The following is a 23,299-nucleotide window of genomic DNA, read 5'->3' as shown; positions in this document are numbered from 1 at the left end:
GCTATTTTAGACATAAAATGATTACCTAATAAATTATTATTTAAAAAATATCACTGCTGCCATGAACTCAGTAGGTGACCTTGGGTAAACCACTCCTCTCAGCCCAGCTCCCCAGCTGCATTGTGGGGATAATAATAACACTAACTTGTTCTCTGCTCTGGTTGGGGCACTAATCTGTCTAGAAGAGCAGTATATAAATGCAGGCGTTGTTGTTGTTATATGGATAGCTCTTCCCACTGAGATGACAGTGTGTCTGGTAGCCAAGGCTCTTTTTAAAAAAGCAAATAGCTCCCAGAAGCACAGTCTACCCTCTCCCAGTCTATAGTAAGTATGTACAATTAAGAGGAATCCTCAAGGGCTGCTAAACACCTGCGTTTTAGTTAGGGGTCATTTCGTAGAAAACAAGCTGGAGGAACTCATTAGCATAACTCATTAGCATATGCCACGCCTCTTGCCATCACCAGAAGTGTGTCATCATTATAACTGATTTGCATATGCCACACCCCCTGACATCACCTATTCTGGCTGTTTTGGACCCAATCCTGGCCATTCAGGGCCAAAATTAGGCCCAAAATGGCAAAAAGGGACTGAAAATGGCTGAAAAGGGGCCCCAAATGGTCAAGATCAGGCCGCTGATGAACAGGAGAGTGATCTACCACCCATCAGAGGCCCGATCCGGGCCATTTTGGCCCCAATCCAGGCTGAAACAGGCCCAAAATGGCCGAGAGGTGGGTGGGGCCACCTGACATGTGACCTCTTTGGGTAACTGCTGGAACTGCGTTCTTGTGCGTTCCCCCTCAAAATGAGCCCTGGTTTTAGTTGATATGATAATACAGGGGAAAAAATACATGCAGTACATTCACTCCCTACATATAAGGAATTACGATGAAAAGGAGCAATGGCAAAATCTATTAGGAAAGAAGAAACATTTATAGTCCACATCTTCCTACACCATCACCCCATCAGTGCACATGTACGCAAACCAATTGTAAAACAACTCATACCAAAACACCTCCTCTCTCTTTATGAGTTAAGGTGGCTCCAGGTGGATAGTATGCTGTCGTGCTAGATGAGATATCCAAATTATCACAAAGCTCACCCTGGGTGGCACAATCCATCCAGCCTACATTGACAAGGCCTTCCTGTAGCAAGACAACAACAACAAAAGAAGTAAAAACACGGAAAGCCAAACGGAGGCAGGACCAGGGCTTTTTTTCTGGGGAAAGAGGTGGTGGAACTCAGTGGGGTGCCCTCAGAGAAAATGGTCACATGGCTGGTGGCCCCGCCGTTCCACCTGGTTCCAGCTGAAAAAAAGCCCCGGGCAGGACACTTTTTACTAAGTGACATCTCATGCACATCCTGGTGGCTAGAGGGTATCAACAAATCACAGAACAGTTCTATCTTTTCCTGCAAGGTCATCTTTTCCTCAGAAAGATTTCAAAGCGATATGTCTCCTCTAACCAAAGTTAAAGCCCTTTCAAGTTCTACTGAAGTCTGTCATAATTATTTTAATTCTCCCTCTAATTGGGTTCCCAACAGTCTGGAGGAAAAGTGTCCTGCCCCTTTAACAGAGGATGTTATATTGGATGTTCTATACAAGAAGTGATATTTACCTTCATGCCATGAAAAGTTTACCTGCCCATTTCCATACAATAATCCTCTATTAAAAGTTGTTGGGGAAGGAGGGCAGCATCGTAAATCCCAACCTCATAAGGTCTAGAAAGCTAAGCAGGGTTGGTACTTGGATGGGGGAGCACCAAGGAAGACTCTGCAGAGGAAGGCAATGGCTAACCACCTCAGCTTCTCACTTGCCTCAAAAGCCCCTTGTTGGGGTTGCCGTAAGTCAGTTGCAACTTAAGGGCACAGAGGTACGCAAAGGTTATTGGTAACCCTATTCTTTATGTATAACAACGAGGGAAAGTGGTCCCCAATACACACTAAACAAAGGAGGAAATTCCTAAGAGACCACTAATACAATAATGAAGATTGTCTCAGTATAAACCCTATTCTTTACCCTTGAATTCAATTGGACTCAGATGGGCTTTGCTATGGCAGAACGGTGCCCCCAGTTTGAGAAATCATTAAATAAAATGCTTCTTACCAACATGCCAGCCAATTTAAGGCGTGTCCAAGAAGTTAAACAATCTAGAGAAAGACAGGAATAAATTACTGAGAAACACTGCTCTGTGTGTGTGTGTGTGTCTGTGCATGAATGCATGCAGGGGTGAACATTTTCATTCTATCAATATAAACGGTCAATCAATCATTTGGAGTATTTCCACAACATAAAAGATGATGCATCTGACGAAGAGAGCTGTGGCTCTCGAAAGCTAATGCTGCAATAAAGTTGGTTAGTTTTAAAGGCACTACTGGACTCTGCTATACAAGATTATGACAATTGGGTTTATGTATTCTCAACTGGTCTCAAGGTGGATTACAAATAAGATGATTCCGCACACGTTGGATAATGCACTTTCAATGCACTTTATCAATCGTTTGAGGTGGATTTTTTGTTCCGCCCACAAAAAAATCTGTTCCCAAAGATCTATAAAGGGGATTGGAAGTGCATTATCCAACGTGTGCGGAATCACTCTAGATTCAGTTTGGCACAAATGTAATTGAAGGCAAGTGGGTTTAAAAATGTAAACTTCCTGGGGTGGGGAATTCAAATTATACACAGCACTTCACTGTCAAACCTGCTTTAACAACAGGAAGTGCCTAATTTATGACTTTGTTAACATATAGACTTGCATTGACGGGCAAACTTACAGAATCTAAGTTCCTTAGTCTGTGCAAGCACAAATGGTCCCCATGCTATCTTGGCACAAAATAACTCATCCCGTAAGAAAAAAATTCGCATTGCGCAGGAATTTGTGAGTGCTCCCCCCAAAAGTCCTAGGCTTGCACCACTGGCAGCAGCCAAGATTGTACACCTGAAAATCCCACAGATGGGGAGACTTCTCCTTTCACCACTTCTCCAGATCAGCAAGGGAATTTTCAGTGGCATCCAGGAAAGAATCCACCCTTGCCGAATAAAAAACCGAATTAACTAACCCAGGGAACAGTATCAGAGCATCTTGCATCTGACGAAGGGAGCTGTGATTCTCGAAAGCTTATGCTACAGTAAAGTTGGTTAGTCTTAAAGGTGTTACTGCACTCTTTTCTATTTAGGGAATAGTATGTGTGTGTTTCTATCCCAATATGAAGCAAGTGAGAGATGTAAAAGTCCTAGAAATTTTGAAGACAAGTGGAAAAAACTGTCCTCAGTAAAAAACAACAACCCGAAAAGGTTTTTTGGGGGGGTCAAATAGACACCAAACTGATTTTCTTATCAAACGTAAAACTTACTGCTTTAACACCATTTTCGAAAAGCAAACAAACACCCTATGAGAAGATATGTTTGTGTAAAGTGGCACGCTGCTCCTGTTCTGGCCTCAGTTCATTTTATAGCTTTAAATGTATTAACAGGAAAAAATCATGTCAGCTCTTGTCTTTATGCCATTCCTAACAACAACAACAACAAATCAATATTCTCCTGTCTTATCTTCCATTGTCAACGCCTTGGAGGTTTGACACTTGGATGTCAGAGTAACTAAATTCTCTCTGTAATGTTAACTGATTAGAAGGTATAAAAGCATGCATTTACCTCCACCGTCACTGCAAAAGGTGATTAACCAGCCAACACCAGAAGCAAATGCAGTTTCTACAGTGTTGACAAAATTCCCTAGAAACAAACAAACACAGAAACCTATTTGTTACGATCTTCAGTCGGTAAGAAACTTGGCTTTGAATAAACTGCTTCTTAGACTGCTTTGACATCACAATTCTGGAATTTTATCTTCATTTTGATGAAGATTAGACCAGAACAGATGGGGCTTGTTTATACTTTTCCTAGTATTCGATCCAATGAACGATAACTTGACATTAATTGACAGCGATTACCTGCCCATAGCTCTGTCACTGTGCTCGTAACAAACTGCATGGCAAAACTCATTAAACTCTCCTTTGACCGGTCCCCATAGTATTTTGCTGGATTCTAGAAGGGGAGAAAATATATTATTTTAAAACAAAGTACCAGTCAATTCTTAACAGATTTATTTTATCCAGGTACAAACCTGTCTGCTCAGATGATACAAAATGTTAGTCTGAACTAAAAACAGCTTTCATATTAAACCTCAAGAAATTCTGGAATCTATCCCTAAGCGGCTAAAATCTTAACCATGTAGCATTGTTATCCAGCAGAAAATTAGGGATTGTAGACTTTACTAATGAACTGGCTGTTGCTGTAATTATGATCCTACTGGGTAGTTTCTATATTCAGTCTTAGAATTGCTTATGCCGTTTTGACATTTCTTCAACTCTGTATTGGATTTCTGCTGGTTTTAAACCTTTCAAATTTGCATTCATGGGCCCTATAACATTGTTTATGGAACTGCCTTTGAAACTGACTGTACTGACTTCCACTATGTAATTCGCCTTCAGTCTCGGTGAGAAAGGCGGACTACAAATAACACACAATTTTTAAAAATGAGGCATTAAAAAGAAATATAAAATTAAAAAACTACAGTTTGTAAAACCGTTTCTGCTTAAGAGTGTCCTTATTAATGTTCTATACAAAACAGCAGCCCTAAGGATGTGCCGTCTCCTGTATAAGTATACCGTCTCCTGGTCCCTGAATGCATAATAATGAGTAAGGATGCTGTTTGCACTAGATTCCCTGTACCAAAGGGATGTTAGATTCGGACTACTATTTGCATACTCACCATTCCAGTTTTAAAAACATACAGGCTCGGGTAGCTATTAATTCCTTTGAGGCGGCAAAGCATTCTGTTATCGCCACAGTTTACAGCTCCGATGCGTATTAATCCATCCATTTCTTTAGCAAATTCTCTCCACTTAAAAAAAAAAAAAGACTCGGAAGGGGTTTTTGGTATGAACACTTGCTTATTTCTTAGAACACATTGAACAGGACTATACAATTCTCTTTCACTTCAGCATGAAAATTAGGTAGAGTTTTAGTACCAATATCTACGAGCAGTTTTACAACTTTTAAAAAAAGTCTCAAACAGTTGGATCCCACACAACATTTCTGCTAACGGAACCGATTTCTGTAAACAGAGTGGGACTTCCCTGCTTCCCCCTCCCCCCAGAGCCCCAAATGCCTCCCTCAAAATGCTATTGTTGGGGACAGGGGACCCCCAGGAACACCATGGGTGGAGTTAGTGGTCTGTTGCAGGAGTTGGCAATCGGTGACAACTCCCATCAGTGGAAACTTCCACTGGATCCAATCCAAAGTGTCTTACAAAAAAATAAAAGGAGAAAAAAGCTTGTTAACATTCTTACTCTTTGGTGGCTCAAGAAGAATGGCTGGCGGTTAAAAATCCCATGTTGTATTTGTGAAATGATATTGTCCCTCACCCTAATTTGTCTTTGCCTTGGAGAGGCAACATTATCGGCCCTAAGAGATTATCGGTGGATCTCTGTTTCGGCTTCTTGTAGCTTTCATAGGAGAAGGCAAGATGGCAAATTTCCTAAAGCAATTAGTTGGGCCTTTGTACAGAATGAGAGGAGGCTGGTAAGAGCTCTTTCATACCCAGAAGTCCCTTAAGGGCCTTTCCATGCAAAAAAAAAAAAGCATCTGACAGGACTCTTTGGAGGAAGCTATCACATATTCCAAGGGCACTGATTCATACTTACCGTTGGTGCTAAGTCGTGGCAATGCGAACATCTGGGGGAATAGAAATTTATAAACCACAGTTCTCCAGAATTAACAGCAGCATCTATTGAAAAGGAAGGCTCAAAGTTATGCTATGGAGGCAGGATAGGATAAAAGAGACAGGTTTTGTTTGGTATTTTTTAAAAAAGCCGTTTAAGTTATTATTTATTTATTTTTATTGTATTTGATTTTTAGTCTGCCCTCCCCGCCAGGCGGGCTCAGGGAGGAGCACAACATTTCAATTTACATAAATACAGTATACAAATAACATTAAAACAACTTTATACAGTACAGCTACTCTTCAGATGGCGATGATAAAATACTGCTTTAAAGCCCTGGCTCATTATGTGGTGTGGTGGACAGATCTTTAGTTTGGCCAGTGGGGGCCCAACCTAGCCTCCACCTAGCCTGGCAGAACATCTCTAACTTACAGGCCCAGCGGAAAGATAATAAATCCTGCTGGGCCCTGGTTTCCTCAGACAGAGTTCTACCAGGTCGGTGCCAGGACCGAAAAGGCCCTGGCTCTGGTCGAGGCCAGGCAGGCCTCCCTTGGGCCAGGGACCACCAATAGTTGTTTATTTGTTGAACGAAGCATCCTCTGGGGAGAGGCGGTCCTGCAGATATGCTGGGCCCAGGCCGCATAGGGCTTTATAGGTCAACACCAAAACCTTGAACTGGACCCGGTACTCAACTGGTAACCAGTGCAGCTGGCGTAGCATAGGTGTTATTTGACCATCTTGTGGTGAATTCCATAAAAAAATGGCAGCACAAAGATGTTCTTGACTCCAGTATTCTGAGAGATACAGGGCCTGCTCTTTGTGCCTCCAGTGCGGCTTCACTCTTTCAGGGGCTTACTGTCCTTGCTGCTGGCTCACTTCTGCTCCTCTGTGTCTCCCCTTGTGTTTCAAATGCTGCCCCCCATAGCTTCACTCTTCTAGTCACAGCAGCTTACTATCTCTTCTCCCCAGTCTACCAAGCCTGCAAGCCAACCTGGTTGACCCAAATGCCACTTTACTGACTTTCCTGGTGATGGATAAAAAAAACCTTGTGCTCTGCTATTTTAACAGCACTAGCTAAGCACCGTTGGGGAAGTCAGCTTCTCAAACACGGCCACAGCGTCCAATATTTCAAAGAAAAAACAGTCATAAAAGAGATTCCCAGTTCATTTGATAAACAGACTACTGAGGCTGGTTTTGCAGGGAATGGAAAGGAATTGGAGAGCACAGGGTACCCTGGGCTGTACAGCTATAATTTCATAGATCCAGATACCACCTTAAAGAGCATACAGGGAAAGAAACTGCCTTCTCGGTTTCTTGTTGCCCGGCAACAGAGACCAGTTCTGCATCCAAACTCCCACATATTTTCATACCTTTTTGCTCACGTCTTTTGAACGCATATCTTAAAGAAGCGATTTTAGATCATACTTGAAATAAGAGGAGGGAGGGAGGGGAAGGAGACAGACCATGATTCTGCTAGTTTGACTTGTGCATTTAGCAGCATGGTAGAGTGGAACAGAGACTGGAATGGATGAAGACCTGGCTTCAAACTCCGGCTCACAGGTAAAAGATCAAACAAGTAGCAAATAAATGAAAAAATCATCCTCAAATGCTTCAACACTGAAGCATTACAGGAGCTATTCTGTGGCTATTTTTCTTTGCTACAGTTTGACTATTATTATTTTTGCAAGATTGGATGTTGCATAGGGTGGACATAAAACGGCATAATGATAAAAAAAAGCATATAGCCTTACACGCCAGCAATGGGTGGCGTTTTACTGTTTGCACAAGCGTGCAGTTATCTTACTAAGTACACACATTAAAGGTTGCAAATCCCCTGGTCAAATATGAAAGGGAATGGGCAAACACAGTATCAGCACTTAGTATCTGCAAGTTGCTTCCCTAGGAACAAAACTAACAGAGCAATAATAAGCAGGTCTATTCAGAATGGTACTCAGGCCTATTCAATGGGGGTTACTCCCGGGAAAAGGGTTCCTAGGATTGCACTGTAAGAAGCCTGAGTTTTAGAGAGAATCAAAAGACCATTCAGGTCACATACCAGCAAACATTTTCGCCAACCAGGAAAAAAACCCCTTTAACTGTACCATAATAACCGTTCTTTGACTGAAGAACAAATCCTTCTAATAGGGGATAATTTTTGTGATCAGGCTAAGATACAATCTGCAGGATTCAGAGAACTAGAAGGCAAGTAACTCTTTCCTTCCTGGTGGTGTGGCTACTTTTCTGTTCAGGTTGAAAAGATCACTTTGCTCTACAAATTTTTATGGTTAATGTTACCTCTAAACACCTGATATGCACTTGGCTCTGGCTGACAGTTTGCAATCTCTGGCATGTCTACTTCCACATAAAGATTACAAAGCGCAAGACTCTACTTGGAAAACACTGAAGTCGAAGTTTCAATCAGACATACAACTGCAACCACTCACCAAATTCTCCTCTGTCCAGTGTTATGATTTCAGGATCGTCATCATAAATCCCTAGCAAAAGAAAACCACCAAGATCAGCTTTTTAAAAAATCTTCAGGTAATATTTGTATCAAAGAATCAATTACTACTTCATGGCACATGTATAAGATGAAATGTATTGTTACAGAGAAGGAGTGTGGTGTAGTGGTTAGAGTGCTGGGCTATGACCTGGGAGATTCAGGTTCAAATCTTTTTTCTGCCGTGGAAGTTTGCTGGGTGACTTTGGACCAGTCCACCTAAGCTACCTCACACTGGTTGTGAGGAAAAAATAGAGCGGAGGAGAGCAATGTACGCTGCTTCACATCCCCAATGCGGAGAAAGGCAGAATATAAACAAAGTAAGTATGTATTTATCCCCAATGACTTTTGGTAATATGTAGAGTGGAGAAATGCCCTCTACCCTAGAATTCAGCACAGTAATCTAATCAATGGGTTACACTGTCTGTATGTCACAGCAGCCCCCTCTGCAAATCTCTACCTGGCAGCAAGGACAAGTACCAAGAATGATGCACCCATCCCCCAAGCACTGAGCGCTCAAACTCTTAATTACGCAAATGGAAGACGTGGGGAAGACAAATGGTTTTGCCAACTCATACCTTGCTAGAATGTCACATCTCAGAGGACAGAGTTGTACGCAGCCAGATGGGCTAAATAGTTTTCTATTTAGGGACTCCACTGTGTAATCCGCCTTGAGTCTCAGAGCCAAACTACAAGTGATGCCTGACACTAGTTGGACACTTGTCAGCTTCCCTCAAGTTTTGATGGGAAATGTAGGCAGCTTGGCGGAATGTTGGACAAGTGACAGTTGAAAAGTCCATTGGACAGCAGTTGGGAGAGCCAAGCTGCAAGACCAGGACATCTACATTTCCCATCAAAACTTGAGGGAAGCTGACAAGTGTTCAACTAGTGTCAGGCATCACTTGTAGTTTGGCACTTAGGGTCGCACTACAAGTGACGAATGACACTTGCCTGGCAAGTGAATAAACTCACGTGTATTCCTCCCAGTTCACTTGCCATTCACTTGCTCTCCACTTGATCAAATTGAGCACAAGTGAATGGCAAGTGAACAGGGAGGAATACACGTGAGTCTGTTCACTTGCCAGGCAAGTGTCCTTTGTCACTTGTAGTGCGACCCTGAGACTCAAGGCAGATTATATACACAGTGCGGGTCAGTAGAAGGGTTAGGTGTGAATCCTGTCATAAATTTACAAAATTAGCAGTGACACATAATAGATGATGAGGGAGGTAAGAAGTTAGAACAGATAAGTGAAGTGATGAATGGGAAGTATTTTCACTGGCCAGACAAAACAGCCTCACGGATCAGGTACTTCCACATGTTGCCAGCAAAGCTTAATTAAAAAAAAAACCAGTTTCCGAAGTTGATAAAAGAAATGACTATTAAAAAGCTACTTGAAGCAAGTCACCGAAGTGCAATGCTGACAGCAACCAGAAAGTCACTTAACATACTGAAGCAAAGAATGTCCTGTTCTCAAGATCAAAACTAATTAAGAAAGCCAAGTGCATGCTGAGTACATGTGCTGATCTCTGGTCACAATCCAACACAATGTTAAGAGCACCAAAGCTTACGGAAACCAGAGAGATCAAGCCACGTTAAATCTGTGAATTGCGGCTACCACATTTCCTCAAAAGCTGCATTAGTCCTCTACAAGGAAAACAGGACACCATTAACTCTACTTCACTTACAAGTTACAAGCACTCCTCTTACCAAAATCGTAGCGATAATAGTGCCAGCTTTCATATCGACCTCCTTGCTGGTGATCTTCTAGACCTTTCTCGCCATACTTGTCGTACTTCTTCCGCAGATCTTCATCTTTTAATACTTCATATGCGCGGTTTATTTTCAAGAAGTTTTCATGTGCCTCTGGGTCATTCTAGAAAAGAGTAAGTCTTCCTTGATATATAAAAAACATTATAACCTAACGTTTTAAGAGGCTCTAAGGCTTAGAGACTATCATTCTATTAAGATCTCTTTAATAATCTGCATAATTTGGTTCTTCAGCACCGGATCCATTTTAAAAGGACCCATCAGACTTACCTGTACCACCTCACTGGCTTGATAACTATGAAGGATGTAGATCCAGAGGAGTTCGCCGTGTTAGACTGCAGTAGCAAAATAGCAGAGTCCAGCAGCACCTTTAAGACTAACCAACTTTATTGTAGCATAAGCTTTCGAGAGCCACAGCTCTCTTCATCAGATGCATAGGGTAAATTAAGAGTACTGTGGAACAGAGAACGTGCAAATTGTGATGCACCAAGCCGAATGCGGGCAATCTGCCATTCTGAGTGTCCCATCACGCTGCCAGTAAATCACTCATTTCTTCTGCCTGCCTGAGGCTCTCAAACACCTGGCAAGCTACAATACAAAACTGGCAAGATGCACTGTGCATCCCAAATTATATACTCTAAAGATACTGATTATCTCAATGCTTTCTCGTAAGAAAAGGAATGATTACAAAAGGAGACAGAAGACACAGAAATGATGCATATGAAATGAAGTAAGTAATCGGAAAACTTTTTAAAGTGGGACCTATTCTAAACCAGGTTTTGACAAATTTTATTTTGCTTTACGAGCCATCCCCAAAATTTAGCAGCCAGACTTATTTTTCAGGCTGCAGGTTTTTATACTTTAATCACCATATTTTCTAACGATTGCTGCCAGAAAACCTAATCCTGTTCTCGTCGTAATTTCTTGTGATTTTTTAAAAAGTTAAAACAAAAGTGTTGTAGCATGGAAATAAATGACAATCCTAGCTGTCATCACAACCAAAAGCTTATGCCTCACCCAAATAAGCTTTGTAATTATTTTGATCCGGAATACCCGGATTTTACCGAATCAGCTACATTTTGCTCAATACCAAACCAAACTGCACATTCCTACAAAAAGCACACCTTCCTCCATTTTTCACCAGTGGAAAAGCTGGTTGGATCCCAACCCATGTTATCACTATATTCTGATACACCGTCTGTTTCATCTGCAGCATCTACAGTATCTCAGCCACACGGAACCATTTTCTCAGCAAGGGAACCTACCTGATTTTTATCAGGATGCAACTTTAATGCCAACTTCTTGAAAGCCTGTCTTATTTCTCTACTTGTTGCTTCTCTAGATATTCCAAGTAAACTATAGTAGTCTTGATCAGGACAAATAAAGGAAATCACACACAGTAAAAGTAAAAAAAAGAAGATTCTTTTGAAGTCTTTGATGCATTTTCCTTTGGTGAAGAAATGCTCCATTATAAGCATCTAAGGAAAGCAAATCTGTAGCTGAACAGTCTCTCTACAGGATTTTTCACTGGCATAATCCACTGATGTTCATCTATTTCTCACAGAAACACCACCTGCAAAATAAAAAATAATAATTTTCGGGTTGTTTATATGTAAAACAGTAAATGTGTCCTCAAAGACAAACATCAGCTGTCATGAAGAAGGCAATAAAAATCAGAATTCATTAAGCTTTCATTTCCCTGCATGAGTTTATTTTAGTTTAATGATTCCTTCCCTCTGCAAATGGGTTTTTCCTTTCTGCCTATAGTGCATCACCTGCCTTACATTCTTATGTATTCGGATTCCTCCAGTGAAATTTCACCTACTAGACAAGAAACAGCCTCTCCGTTCTTGGATTATCAGACGAAGAATTCTGTACTGAGATTTAGCTGTGAATAGCGCACCTTTTAATTCAAAATCTCTTGGGGTAAAAAACAACAACGCAGGTGTAAGATGCTGACTGGAAAGGAAGGCAGCACGATATAGCCCAATGCAGTTAGATCATGGAAGGTAAGCTAGGTCACCACTTGGATGGAGAACCATCAAGGAAGATGCTACAGAGGAAGGCAATGGCAAACCACCTCTGCTGCTCAATTGCCTTGGAAGCCTCTTGCTAGGGTTGACGTAAGTCAGTTGTGACTTGACGGTACACAAATACAGCACATACATACGTAAGATGCTAATTAAATCCATGAAGACAGTTTCAGGTAGGTAACCATGTTGGTCTGTAGTAGAAGAGCAAGATTCGGGGCCCAAATCTTGCTCTTCTAATTAAATCCAATTACTGTGCCAGCAAATAACTTTAGAATATGGTTGCCAACCAGACATCCCGTCAGTTGACATGATGCAGGTACTACACTGCAGATCCAGGAACACAATGTCCTGTGTGTATTTAGGCAAAAAGAAATGCTGTTCTTATAAACAGATCCAGAGGAGTAAGCCATGTTAGTCTGTAGTTGCAAAATAGTAAAGAGTCTAGTAGCACCTTTAAGACTAGCCAACTTTATTGTAGCATAAGCTTTCGAGAACCACAGTTCTCTTCGTCAATAAACTTTATGCATGCAATAAAGTTGGCTAGTCTTAAAGGTGTTACTGGACTCTTTACTATCCCTATACACATTTTCTTAGAAACAACTCTCAATGAGAATTATTTCCAAATAAACACATTCACAAACACAGTAAACACAATAAATACAATAAACACGGACAGAGTCTGTCTTAAGTAGGTCTGCCTTTTTTAAAAATTCCCCTTTCAAATGCTGATCTCAATCAGATACTTTCATATTGTTGGTTGTTTATAGGCCGCAGCAAAGTATCTAGATTTTGTGTTGACACGCCAGGTTCACTACGTCAAGAAAAAGAATGGTAAGATTGTAAGCATTGGCAGAAGAGTTAAAAATTAACACAGTAATGCCGATGTGTATATGGTTCTTATGATACTTTAACACAGGTGTAAGGATGCAGCAATGAGAATCTTAGAAAATGGGGGAAAGAGACGTGGAACAGGTCAAACCAGGGAGGGGAAAGCTTGCTGATAACTGGGTTAAGAAATAATAGCGAGAGAATAAGGTAGCTAACCGTTAACAGGCACATTACTACTTTCTTACTTGTGTATCAGTTGCAAAACTTGTCTGTGCTTAAACCCAGAAGATATCTGCCTGCATCAGTGTGGCTAACAGAATAGTTGCTTGTTCTTTTGTTACACAGAGAAGTGGCTCTCAAACATTTTTCTTTTAGGACAGTGTTTCCTACACATTAATAATCAGTGCCCTCAAAGTATAGCTACTTACCAATGTGCAGCACTCTTTTCTGCGCACAGAACAAAACAACCACTTCTTTTTACCTTTTGTCACTGAGTTTCCAGAAGTTATAAAAAGACGTACGTCTTTTTATAAAAAGCGGTAAGGCAACAAGAGTTGGGTGAAAAGGAGTTGCAGGAAGAACCTGTTTAGGATTGGGGGGAAGAAAAATTAAACAATTGAGGGAAAAGAAGCTGGAGAATGAGGGGAAGGCCAAGCACCTCAACTGAAAACTGAAGTAAGAAGAAATATTCAGAGATGGAAGAGCAGGATTCAAGCACGCTTGCACCTTATAGACTAACTAGATTCCCAGGCTTTGAGTCCTCAAGAGTCAAAGCTCCCTTCAATATCTGTATCATACCCTGGAAATCTAGTTGGTCTCTAAGGCACAACTGGATTCGAATCTTGCTCTTCTACTGTAGACTGGCATGGCTACCCACCTATTTACATAACGCACATAGTACAGACCTGCAGCATTGCCAGCTCCAGGTTGGGAAATTCCTGGAGACGAGGGCAGCAAGATCTGGGTCCAGCAGCACCTTTATTTATTGAATTATATTTATAGTCCGCTCTCCCCACAAACAGGCTCAGAGCGGATCACATCAGTAAATACAATATAAAAGGTAAAAAGACAATAAAACCTACAGCAGTGCAATTCAACTAGACTTCCAGGGTGCTACCGGATCTGAATCTTGCTCTTCTACTACAGACCAACACGGCTACTCACCTGAAACTATCTTCGTGGAGATTTGGGGGAAGAATGAGGTTTGGGGAGGGACCTCTGCAGGGTATAATGCCTTGGAGTCCACCCTCCAAAGCAGCCATTTGTTCTGATCCCATTATCAGAAGCCACTGATTGCATCTACTCCCCCCCTGCCCTCACCACCTATATATCTAACCAGTTTCTTCTTACCCTCCATGCATCTGATGAAGAGACCTGTGATTCTCGAAAGCTTATGCTACAGTAAAGTTGGTTAGTCTTAAAGGTGCTGCTGGTGCTCTTTTCTATTTTGCTTCTACAGACTAACACGGTTAACTCCTCTGGATCTATTTGCTCCAAGGGAACTGCTCTCTGTGGCCTGGAGATCAGCTGTAGTTCCGGGAGATCTCCAGCCACCACCTGGAGGCTGGTAACCCCAGGAAGAGGATGGAGACACCCACAGAATCAGGTCAAAACCTTAAGAATGATAAAGCGTTTTAGATGCGGAACCCCCCTTTCAAAAGAACCGAAATTCAGCCAGGGTCTTCCCAGTGAGAGATTGCAGACGTTCAGGTCGGCAGAGAGAGAAAACGACGAGCCAAGAGGCGCCGCGAGAGGGTCCCTTTCTTTGAACACAAAGGGGGCCAGAGATTGCCAGGGAGGCGGCCGCTGGGCGGGCCAGGCTGGGCTGGGAAGGCAGAGGATGGCGACAGAGAAGGCGAAGCAGCCCCTGAAGTTGCGAGGCGCACGGAAGGGCAGGGCAGAGGAGCGCGGCGCGCCTGCCCGGCCAGCCCGCCCTCTCCTCCGCAGGCCGCTCGGCGTGGGCCGGCGAGGGAGCAGCCGGCGGCCTCTTACCCGGTGGCGGCGCGCGTGGCTCCCTCCCGCTGGCGCCCGGAGCCGGCTTGGCTGGAGGAGGAGGAGAAGACGCCGGCGCGCGGGGCAAGCTGGGGTGGCGGCGAGGGGAAGAGGCGCGCCGCGGATCCGGCTCTGAACCGGAGGCGGCGGGCGGGGCCGCGGGAAGGGGCCAAGGCTGACGTGGCCGCCGTCCCTGCCGCCCAGTCGCTGGGGTGCGCTCCGGCAGGCGGCCCGGGGCGGAGGCGCTTTCGGCCGCTGGCTGAGCTCATTCCGCTCGGCCTGGCCAAAGCGCCCTTCCCAGGCGCAGGGGCGCAGCGCGCCGGTCGGCTTGGCGTTGCCGCCCGGCCCTGAGAGGCAGGCCTGGCCCCGCGGCTGAGGAGTGAATGTTGTGGAGGGCATTGCGGGGCCCTAAAAGAACAAGATTTTCAGGCGGGAAGCTTCCCAGAGCCAGAGCGCCGTTCTTCAGACATGGAGCAGAGTAGCTGAAGAAGGGGGCTGTGACTCTCCAAAGCTCATACCATGAAAATCTTGTTGGTCTCTAGGGTGCCACTTAGGGTAGCCAACCTGACTGGTCTCCAGGCCGCAGAGATCAGTTCACCTGGAGAAAATGGCTACTTCAGGGGGTGGACTCTGTGGAGTTATGCCATGCCACTGTCCTTCCCCCCCCCCCAAAACCCACTTTCTCCAGGTTTCACCCCCCCCCCCCAAATCTCCAGGAATTTCCCAACTTGGAGCTGGCAACCCTAGTGCCACTGGACTCAAACCTTGCTTTTCTACTGCAGAGGAACATGGCTACCCACCTAAAACTATAGTTGTGGAGGGAATATTTATTGTTTCCTTCCCTCTGCTGTTAAATGTGGCAAGGGAGAACGCTGAAAGGAATGGTTGTGAAGGAATTGGGTTTCTTGGCTTCTCAGACACAGGATCATTTTGCAGCCTGTCTCATTTGTAAGCTGCTTTTGCCTTAGTGCTTTCTGCTTGGAAAAACGGGGCTGTTCTTGTATGGGGAACCACAGCAATATTTGACTTCAGTGGCACCTTAGAGACCAGCTGCATTTCCAGAGTATGAGCTTTGGAGAGTCAAAGCTCCCTTGGTCAGATACTGGACTAAACTCTTGTGCTGCTACTGCTGGCTAACGTGGCTTCCCACCTGAAAGTATCTCATTGAGAAGGAACCAGTGTAGTCCAGTTGTCAGTTAAGAGCCAGTTTGGTGTAGAGGTTAAGTGTGCGGGACTCTAATCTGGAGAACCGGGTTAGATTCCCCACTCCTCTGCTTGAAGCCAGCTGGATTACCTTGGGCTAGTCACAGCTCTCTCAGCCCCACCCACCTCACAGGGTGTTTTGTTGTGGGGATAATAATAACATACTTTGTAAACCGCTCTGAGTGGGCATTAAGTTGTCTGGAAGGGCGGTATGTAAATCGAATGCTGTTATTGTTATTATTATGGCCATTACTTTTCCACCTTCCTCTCTGAAGTCTGCATATTTGTTTTTAGGAGAGCATCTCTGTATCTCACCATCACACACATGGAGTAGCCATGATTTACTAGCTAAAATCTGTCAAGTTTGATGTGTGTGGGAGAGATGGAGGAGGGCAGTCCTTTTGTTAGCTTCACTTGCTTCTATCCCACAGTCCTCCTCATCACATCCGCACCCTTCCCCCCCAAAGCGAAGCTGGCAGAGTTGCCAGATTTTCGGTCAGAAGTCCTCTCAAAGCTAGGGGTGGCTTTGTTGATGTCTAGAATTTGTAGGAGGAATTTGATATGAAGAGTAGCTTCTGTTTGAGGTGAGATAGGGTAATTTTTCAGGATTTGATCCCCAGAGTTTTGGCAGTTTGGCTTTCAAAGGAGATTAGACAGATGGAGGAGAAGTTCCTCAGTGGCTTAGCCATGGTGCCTAAAAAGAACCTTTAAATACCAGAGCTAGGAGGCAGCATTGGCAGAAGGCCTTGAGCTCTATGCCCTGTTTGGCCATCCGGGGCCAACTGGTAGACCACTGTGTGAAATAGGATACTGGATTAGGTGGACCATAAATCTGATCCAGCAAGGCTTTTCTGTTTCTTTGACACTGCTGGAGGAGGGGGGCGGGGCGGGCAAGACAGGAATTTCATCTTCCAGCATAGTCTTTCTCAAGCAACATTTTAAGGCCCTCTGCCTCAGAAAAATGCCTGGGAGCAGCCGCCATGTTCTTCTGTGGTTTTCCCATCTTGCTTTGGGCAGAAGCTGTTCCTAACCAAGTTCAAAGCAGCTGAAGTGGCATTCTGTGTCAAGAAGGTGGGCTTCCACAAATGACATGAGGCTGTTGCTGTCTAGCCACCGCAAACAAGAAATATGTGCAGCGTTTTTAATGTTTCTAAAATAAAAATTTATTTTCTAAAGATTTCCATTGTTTTCTGTTAGCTTAACACAAGTAAAAGTTTAAATTCTGAGAATCTTGCACAAGACACCAAGATAATTATAACTAGGTAGGCTAGGTCTACCCTTCAAATGAAACTTGCTAGGCTGGGTCTGCCCTGAATTACACCCCTGACCTAAACAAAGAAGGAAAGAACACACACAACCCACACCAGATTGCTGATACTTGGGTAGGGTTCATGGCTGGAATTCAGCACTGCAGAGGAAAATTCTCCTGGTTGAGCAAAGTACTAATACAGAGGAAACCCATCTTTTCTTCAACTATACAGTACACTTTCTCTCTTAGGCTGTGGCTTGAAACTGGGATAGGGGAATAAGTAGGAACAGCTGCTGTACTGGCCAGCCTATGCTTTAATATATTTTCTTTCAAAAGTGCAAAAATGTACTGAGGCTCGCAGATGTGCGTATGTGTATGCGAACCCTTGCAAGTCTGGTAATCTTGCATGGGTGGACAAAGGAGCAATGCTAGGCTTGGTTCTCCAATTCTGCCCTTCCCTTAGGAACCACAAGTCTGTACAGCCTAGGGAAGAGGCAGCCATCACCAAGTTCCGAAATATACTGCTGTGCTTTACCCCAAAGAATAAATGGTAGCCTTTTGCTAGAGATACCAGTGGAGCCTGGTCTAAACCAGCCCCAAGTGAGGCTGGCCACTAATAATTCAGTCTTTCTTCTTTAGAGACAAATTTTGGGTTCAGGTTTTGGTCATGCTAGAGGGTGCTGAATTGTTGGGATAGTAGATTAGGGCTGCAGTCTTAAGGGTACTGAGGTGGGTGTAAGCCCCATTGAGTAACATGAAGCCTTTTTCTGAGTAAACGTGTCCATGATAACTCCCTAACAGTGCAATCCTAAAATGAGTAACTCCTGTCTAAGCCCATTGATTTCATTACAGTGCCAAAGTATGAATCAGATCCAAAGGAGTTAGCCATGTTAGTCTGTAGTCGCAAAATAGTAAAGAATCCAGTAGCACCTTTAAGACTAACCAACTTTATTGTAGCATAAGCTTTCGAGAACCACAGTTCATCAGTATGAATTATGTTTTCTGTTTAATACTGTACCTACATGATTGTTACCAATGTTTTTAATTGTTCTTAATTGTTTTTATGTATTTATAATGCAAATCTGCTCTGAGCCCACTTGTGGAAGAGTGGACTATAAATTAAATTAATAAATAAATTAAATAAATTAAATTAGGCACTGAGTTTCTAGAGTTTAACATTTGAACCTTTACATAGAATTCCTAAAACATGCCAACTATGGATTTCCTTTAACTCATTGGAGTTTGTTTTCAAGTGAATATGTCTAAGTGTGCACTGCAATAGATGTTCTATACACAATACAGAATAAGGTGGTCAAATACTGGACAGCACCCCTTAAGATGGTGTGTGTGTGTGTGTGTGTAAGGGGATATATCTTTGAAAACTGCCACCCCATATATAAAGCTGCCCGTGTAATAGGCCAGCACAGAAGGGTATAGTGCTAAGTATTTTTACCTCTAATTTGTTAATTAATATGCATGCAGAATTTCTATCTGTGGGACCAACAAAATAAAAGTTTTATAGTCCAGCGTTCTATTCCTCCTGTAGCAATTGATGGTGGTTCATAACAGTGATACAAACCTTATTCCATTTTTGCTATCCTTGAAGTGGTTGCCAAGGTAATATACAGGTAAGGGATGTTGGGCTTTCAGAAATCTGACTATGCCTGCAGTGAATAGTGATGTATTTTTTTCCCAGATGTTTAGCGATTTCTGCTATCCATAATACTGGCTTGCCTTTCCTCCCCCTGTCCATAAAATGTTTGCTTCTCTGAGAATAGAAAGGACAGATCGTTCCAGGTGTACAGTCTGAACTTGGACCAATTTCCACTTACCCATGAGAGAAGCATGAGCTCATAATACATCATTTTCCTTTCTGATATGAGATGTTGTCTATGAGAAGGAGAGAAAGACATACCAAGCTTGGGGACCTATTTGTGTATTTAGTGTGCTTTTCTCTCCAAAGGGGACCTGAAGTGTCTTACAACATAGTTCTACTGTCCTCCGTTTTATCCTCACTACAACCTTGTGAGGTGGGTTAGGCTGTGCTAGAGTGGCTGACCCAAGATCACCCAGTGAGCTTCCATGGCAGAGTGGAGATTCAAACCTGGGTCTCCCAGATCCTAGTCCTATGTTCTAACCACTTTACTACTTTGGCTCATATAAAGCCCACCATTGTGTTTTCTACGCCTATGCTGAAAAAGAGATTGTTCTAATCTAGAAAGGTATTATTCTAATCTAATTGTTCTTATCTAGACCCACAGCAATTTCTGCTTATTGCCAAGAGTAATACGGGCATGTGAGACAAAGTTTTCTTCCATGTGTAGGATGAAATTATATATATATATGGGGTAAGAGAGATGAGAAACACAACGATCATATTATGCTCTTTCTTGCTCTGAGAGTCAAGTAGTACTCTAGGAATGGGATAATGGACTTGGAGCAATTTCTGCTTACCTGTAAGCGTGAAACAATCGCGTTATCCATCATAGTCTTTTCCGTGATGTGAACAACAGATACTGAACAAAACGAAAAACACTGAAAAGCATCCATTTCTGGAAATTCCTCTCTGTCAAATAGACTTTGAGCGGGACCACAAGTGACAAAAGGCACAGATTGGACACTTGTCAGCTTCCCTCAAGTTTTGATGGGAAATGTAGGCAGCTTGGCGGAATGTTGGACAAGTGACAGTTGAAAAGTCCATTGGACAGCAGTCAGAGAGCGAAGCTGCGAGACCAGGATGCCTACGTTTCCCACCAAAACTTGAGGGAAGCTGACAAGTGTCCAACCTGTGCCTTTTGTCACTTGTAGTTCCGCTCTTTGTTTACTAGAGAAAATGGAAGTTCAGGTAACAGCAATTTTGGACAGCCATCTTTCTGAACAACCTAGCACTCCAGATTTCATTTCATTTCTTAGACTTATATCCTACCCTCCCCACAAGCAGGATCAGGGTGGATCACAACAATACTAAAAATACAAGTATAATTTATATTGTTTAGTTTTTGCTGGATCTCAGGCCAGTGAAGTGATTTCCATGAATCAGTTGGCTTTGGGGTACCTTAGAAGAAAAACTGTTGTTTGGCTTTCGACCTATTCTGTATAATGAGGTGAATGGGTCTTTAGCATCAGGGTCTTGGGGGTTAAACAGAGCTGACTTGTGGGGAAATAAATATTTCTGATTTCCCCTCCCCCATTTTCTCTACTTTAGTTTTGCTAAAGCTGTATTTGGGTTTGCCACACACGCGATGTATATTCCGAGATTCTGTCCCCTGTGCTAACATCTTGTCAGACTTTTCCCCAACAGGGTCAGAGTCTGGGGCTGTGGTTAAGAGCAGCAGGACTCTAATATGGAGAATCGGGTTTGATTCCCCACTCCTCTGCTTGAAGCTAGCTGGGTGGCCTTGGGTCAGTCACAGCTCTCGCAGAACTCTCTCAGCTTCACCTCCCTCACAGGGTGTCTGTTGTGGGGATAATAATGACTTGTTAATCACTCTGAGTGTGGCACTAATCTATCTTGAAGAGCAGTATATAGAGCAGTATATAAGCACAAGGTTATTAAATATGCATATGTTTATGTCCGTGTAGCCACTGCCGGCGCCAGGGTTTCTGGCGCCCCTGGCCACCCCCATGTGTGTGCACATGCAGTGCATGTGTGCATCCCTGGACTGCATGATGATGTCACCACGTGATGACATTATCACACAGCAAAGCTGGGCCCATTGGCTGGCGGGTGGCTGGGGCAGTGCACAGAGGCTGCCCGTGCTCTGCATGCCGCCCCGGCCACCTGCTGTGCCTGGCCGGGGGTGTGTGGCGGGGCTGGGTGGCTGCAGAAGCTGCAGGCCAGGCACGCCAGCTCTGTGGCATGCGCCTCCACCCCTGGCACCCCCTCCGGCATCCCCTCCAGCACCCCAGCACCTGCGGCGCCCACCTCACCACCTCAATGGTGGCGCCGACCCTGCATGTAACTATGGATGGTGTATTGCTCTTGCAAAACAGAAAGCGCAGTTTCTTGGTCTTTGCTACTGTGTTGTTCAGAAATACTTCATATCTCCCATGTCTTAGAAATGTGAAAGTTGCCTCCTAGATGGGATCCAGTGTTTGTGCGAAAAGAAACAGGACTCCACATAAATAAGTTTTCCTGGGCTAGTGCCCTCCTCAGATGCAATGAATGGCTCCTTACTTTGCAGTTATTTGATGTAAGGGTATAAAGAAAAATAGTTGGGTCAATGGGTTATACATGCAGGGCAACCGGGGTGAAATGGAATTACATAAATTCAAATCAAGAAAAAAAAAGAGACTGCTTCTTTGAGGATTTGAGGAAGCATTTAGATGATCTTTCATATGACCAGATAATTCTTGCTGGAGACTTCAATGGAGTGACAGACTTGGAACTGGATAAAAAGACTACAATGGCACAAAAGAAAAGAGGACTATTACCAAAGCTCTTTTTTGAGTTGATTCAACAAGAGACTCTTGAAGATGTATGGAGGAGAGAATATCCTAAAAGTAGGCAGTTTACTTTTTATTCTGCAAGGCACTCCACATTATCAAGAATTGACATGATCTGGGCCTCAAAAGATTTGGCGTTATGGACTAAAGATGTAGAAATAATGCCGATGGTAGGCTCAGATCACAACCCAATTATGTGGAAGCTGGGGAAAAGGAGGAAAAGGAAAGCATGGAGAATAAATGAGGATTTGTTACAGGAAAAAGAGAATATGGAAATATTGAGAAGAGAGACAAAGTTTTTCATACAATACAACGTGAATAAAGAAGTACCAACTGATAAAGTTTGGGATGCTTATAAGGCGGTTATAAGGGGCATACTAATGGACTTAAATGGTAGAGCAAGAAAGAAGAAAGAGGAGAAGAGACAAGAGATTGAGGAGAAAATAAAAACTAAGGAAATACAGTTAAAAAAGAGACCAGGGAAAAAGAAATTATACCAGGAAATTAAAATACTGCAAGAACAGCTAACAGCAATGAGTAATAAAGAATTGGAGTGGAATCTCAAAAGGCTGAATCAGAAAGTGTTTGAGGGTGCAAATAAACCTGGGAAGTACCTGGCATGGCAACTGAAGAAGAGAAGGGAAAAGAAAACAATAAATAAAATTTGTGAAGATGACAAAACGTATTTGGAACAGAATACCATTAGTAGAGCCTTTTATAAATTCTACGCTAAACTGTATAATAAGAAAGAAGTAAATAAAGATTCAATAGCGTCATATTTGGAGAAAATGACACTTCCAGAAATCTCGGACGCTTGGAGAAATAAACTGAACAGTGAAGTAACGGATGAGGAAATAAGTAAGGCAATACAATCTGCAAATCTAGGAAAGGCGCCAGGGCCAGACGGACTTACAGCTAAATTTTATAAGACTATGGCCAATGAGCTGGCACCATTCCTAAAGGAGGTGATCAATGGAGTTTTAAGGGATCAAAGGATTCCAGACACTTGGTCTGAAGCGAACATATCATTGATCCCAAAAGAGGGCCAAGACTTGACTAGTGTGAAAAATTACAGACCTATATCGTTACTCAACAATGACTATAAAATCTTTGCGAAGATACTGGCGGAGAGACTGAAGGGGTGGCTTTCGGAAGTTATAGAGGAGGAGCAAGCAGGCTTTCTGCCAGACAGACAAATAAGAGACAATTTAAGGACAGTGATGGATGCTATTGAATATTATGATAAGCGTTGTGATAAAGAGGTTGGTTTCTTCTTTGTTGACGCTGAAAAGGCATTTGACAACTTAAACTGGGACTTTATGTTTGCCACTATGGAAAAGCTACAATTAGGAGAAAGATTCATCAGAGCAATTAAGGAAATTTACAGAGACCAGACTGCAGCAATTGTGGTGAATGATGAATTGACCAAGAAATTGACTATAAGCAAAGGAACAAGACAAGGTTGCCCGTTGTCTCCACTGTTGTTCATTTTAGTATTGGAGATTCTGATGATACAAATACGACAAGACGAGGAAATTCAAGGAATAAAAATAAAGGACTATTCA

The 23,299-nt window shown here is 43.1% G+C and overlaps 1 protein-coding gene across 1 annotated transcript in view; it reads right to left on the bottom strand.

Annotated features, from left to right (window-relative positions):
- Window positions 1-14,862, bottom strand: part of DNAJC10 (DnaJ heat shock protein family (Hsp40) member C10) — a 36,632-nt gene extending 21,770 nt beyond the window's left edge. The window contains exons 1-10 of the mRNA XM_054971232.1: window positions 14,837-14,862; window positions 11,249-11,556; window positions 9,924-10,089; window positions 8,160-8,210; window positions 5,698-5,780; window positions 4,764-4,895; window positions 3,943-4,036; window positions 3,647-3,724; window positions 2,102-2,145; window positions 1,005-1,142 (exon numbers count right to left, since the gene is read on the bottom strand). Coding sequence (XP_054827207.1) covers window positions 1,005-1,142; window positions 2,102-2,145; window positions 3,647-3,724; window positions 3,943-4,036; window positions 4,764-4,895; window positions 5,698-5,780; window positions 8,160-8,210; window positions 9,924-10,089; window positions 11,249-11,461 — 999 coding nt within the window. The 5' untranslated portion in view covers window positions 11,462-11,556; window positions 14,837-14,862. The remainder of the gene's footprint in view (window positions 1-1,004; window positions 1,143-2,101; window positions 2,146-3,646; window positions 3,725-3,942; window positions 4,037-4,763; window positions 4,896-5,697; window positions 5,781-8,159; window positions 8,211-9,923; window positions 10,090-11,248; window positions 11,557-14,836) is intronic.
- Between the last annotated feature and the right edge of the window lie 8,437 nt (window positions 14,863-23,299).

This window comes from Eublepharis macularius, chromosome 2, assembly GCF_028583425.1.
Source record: "Eublepharis macularius isolate TG4126 chromosome 2, MPM_Emac_v1.0, whole genome shotgun sequence".
Lineage (NCBI taxonomy): Eukaryota > Metazoa > Chordata > Lepidosauria > Squamata > Eublepharidae > Eublepharis > Eublepharis macularius.
The sequence above is the reverse complement of the archived record's forward strand: the minus strand, read 5'-3'. Positions and strand labels throughout refer to the sequence as shown.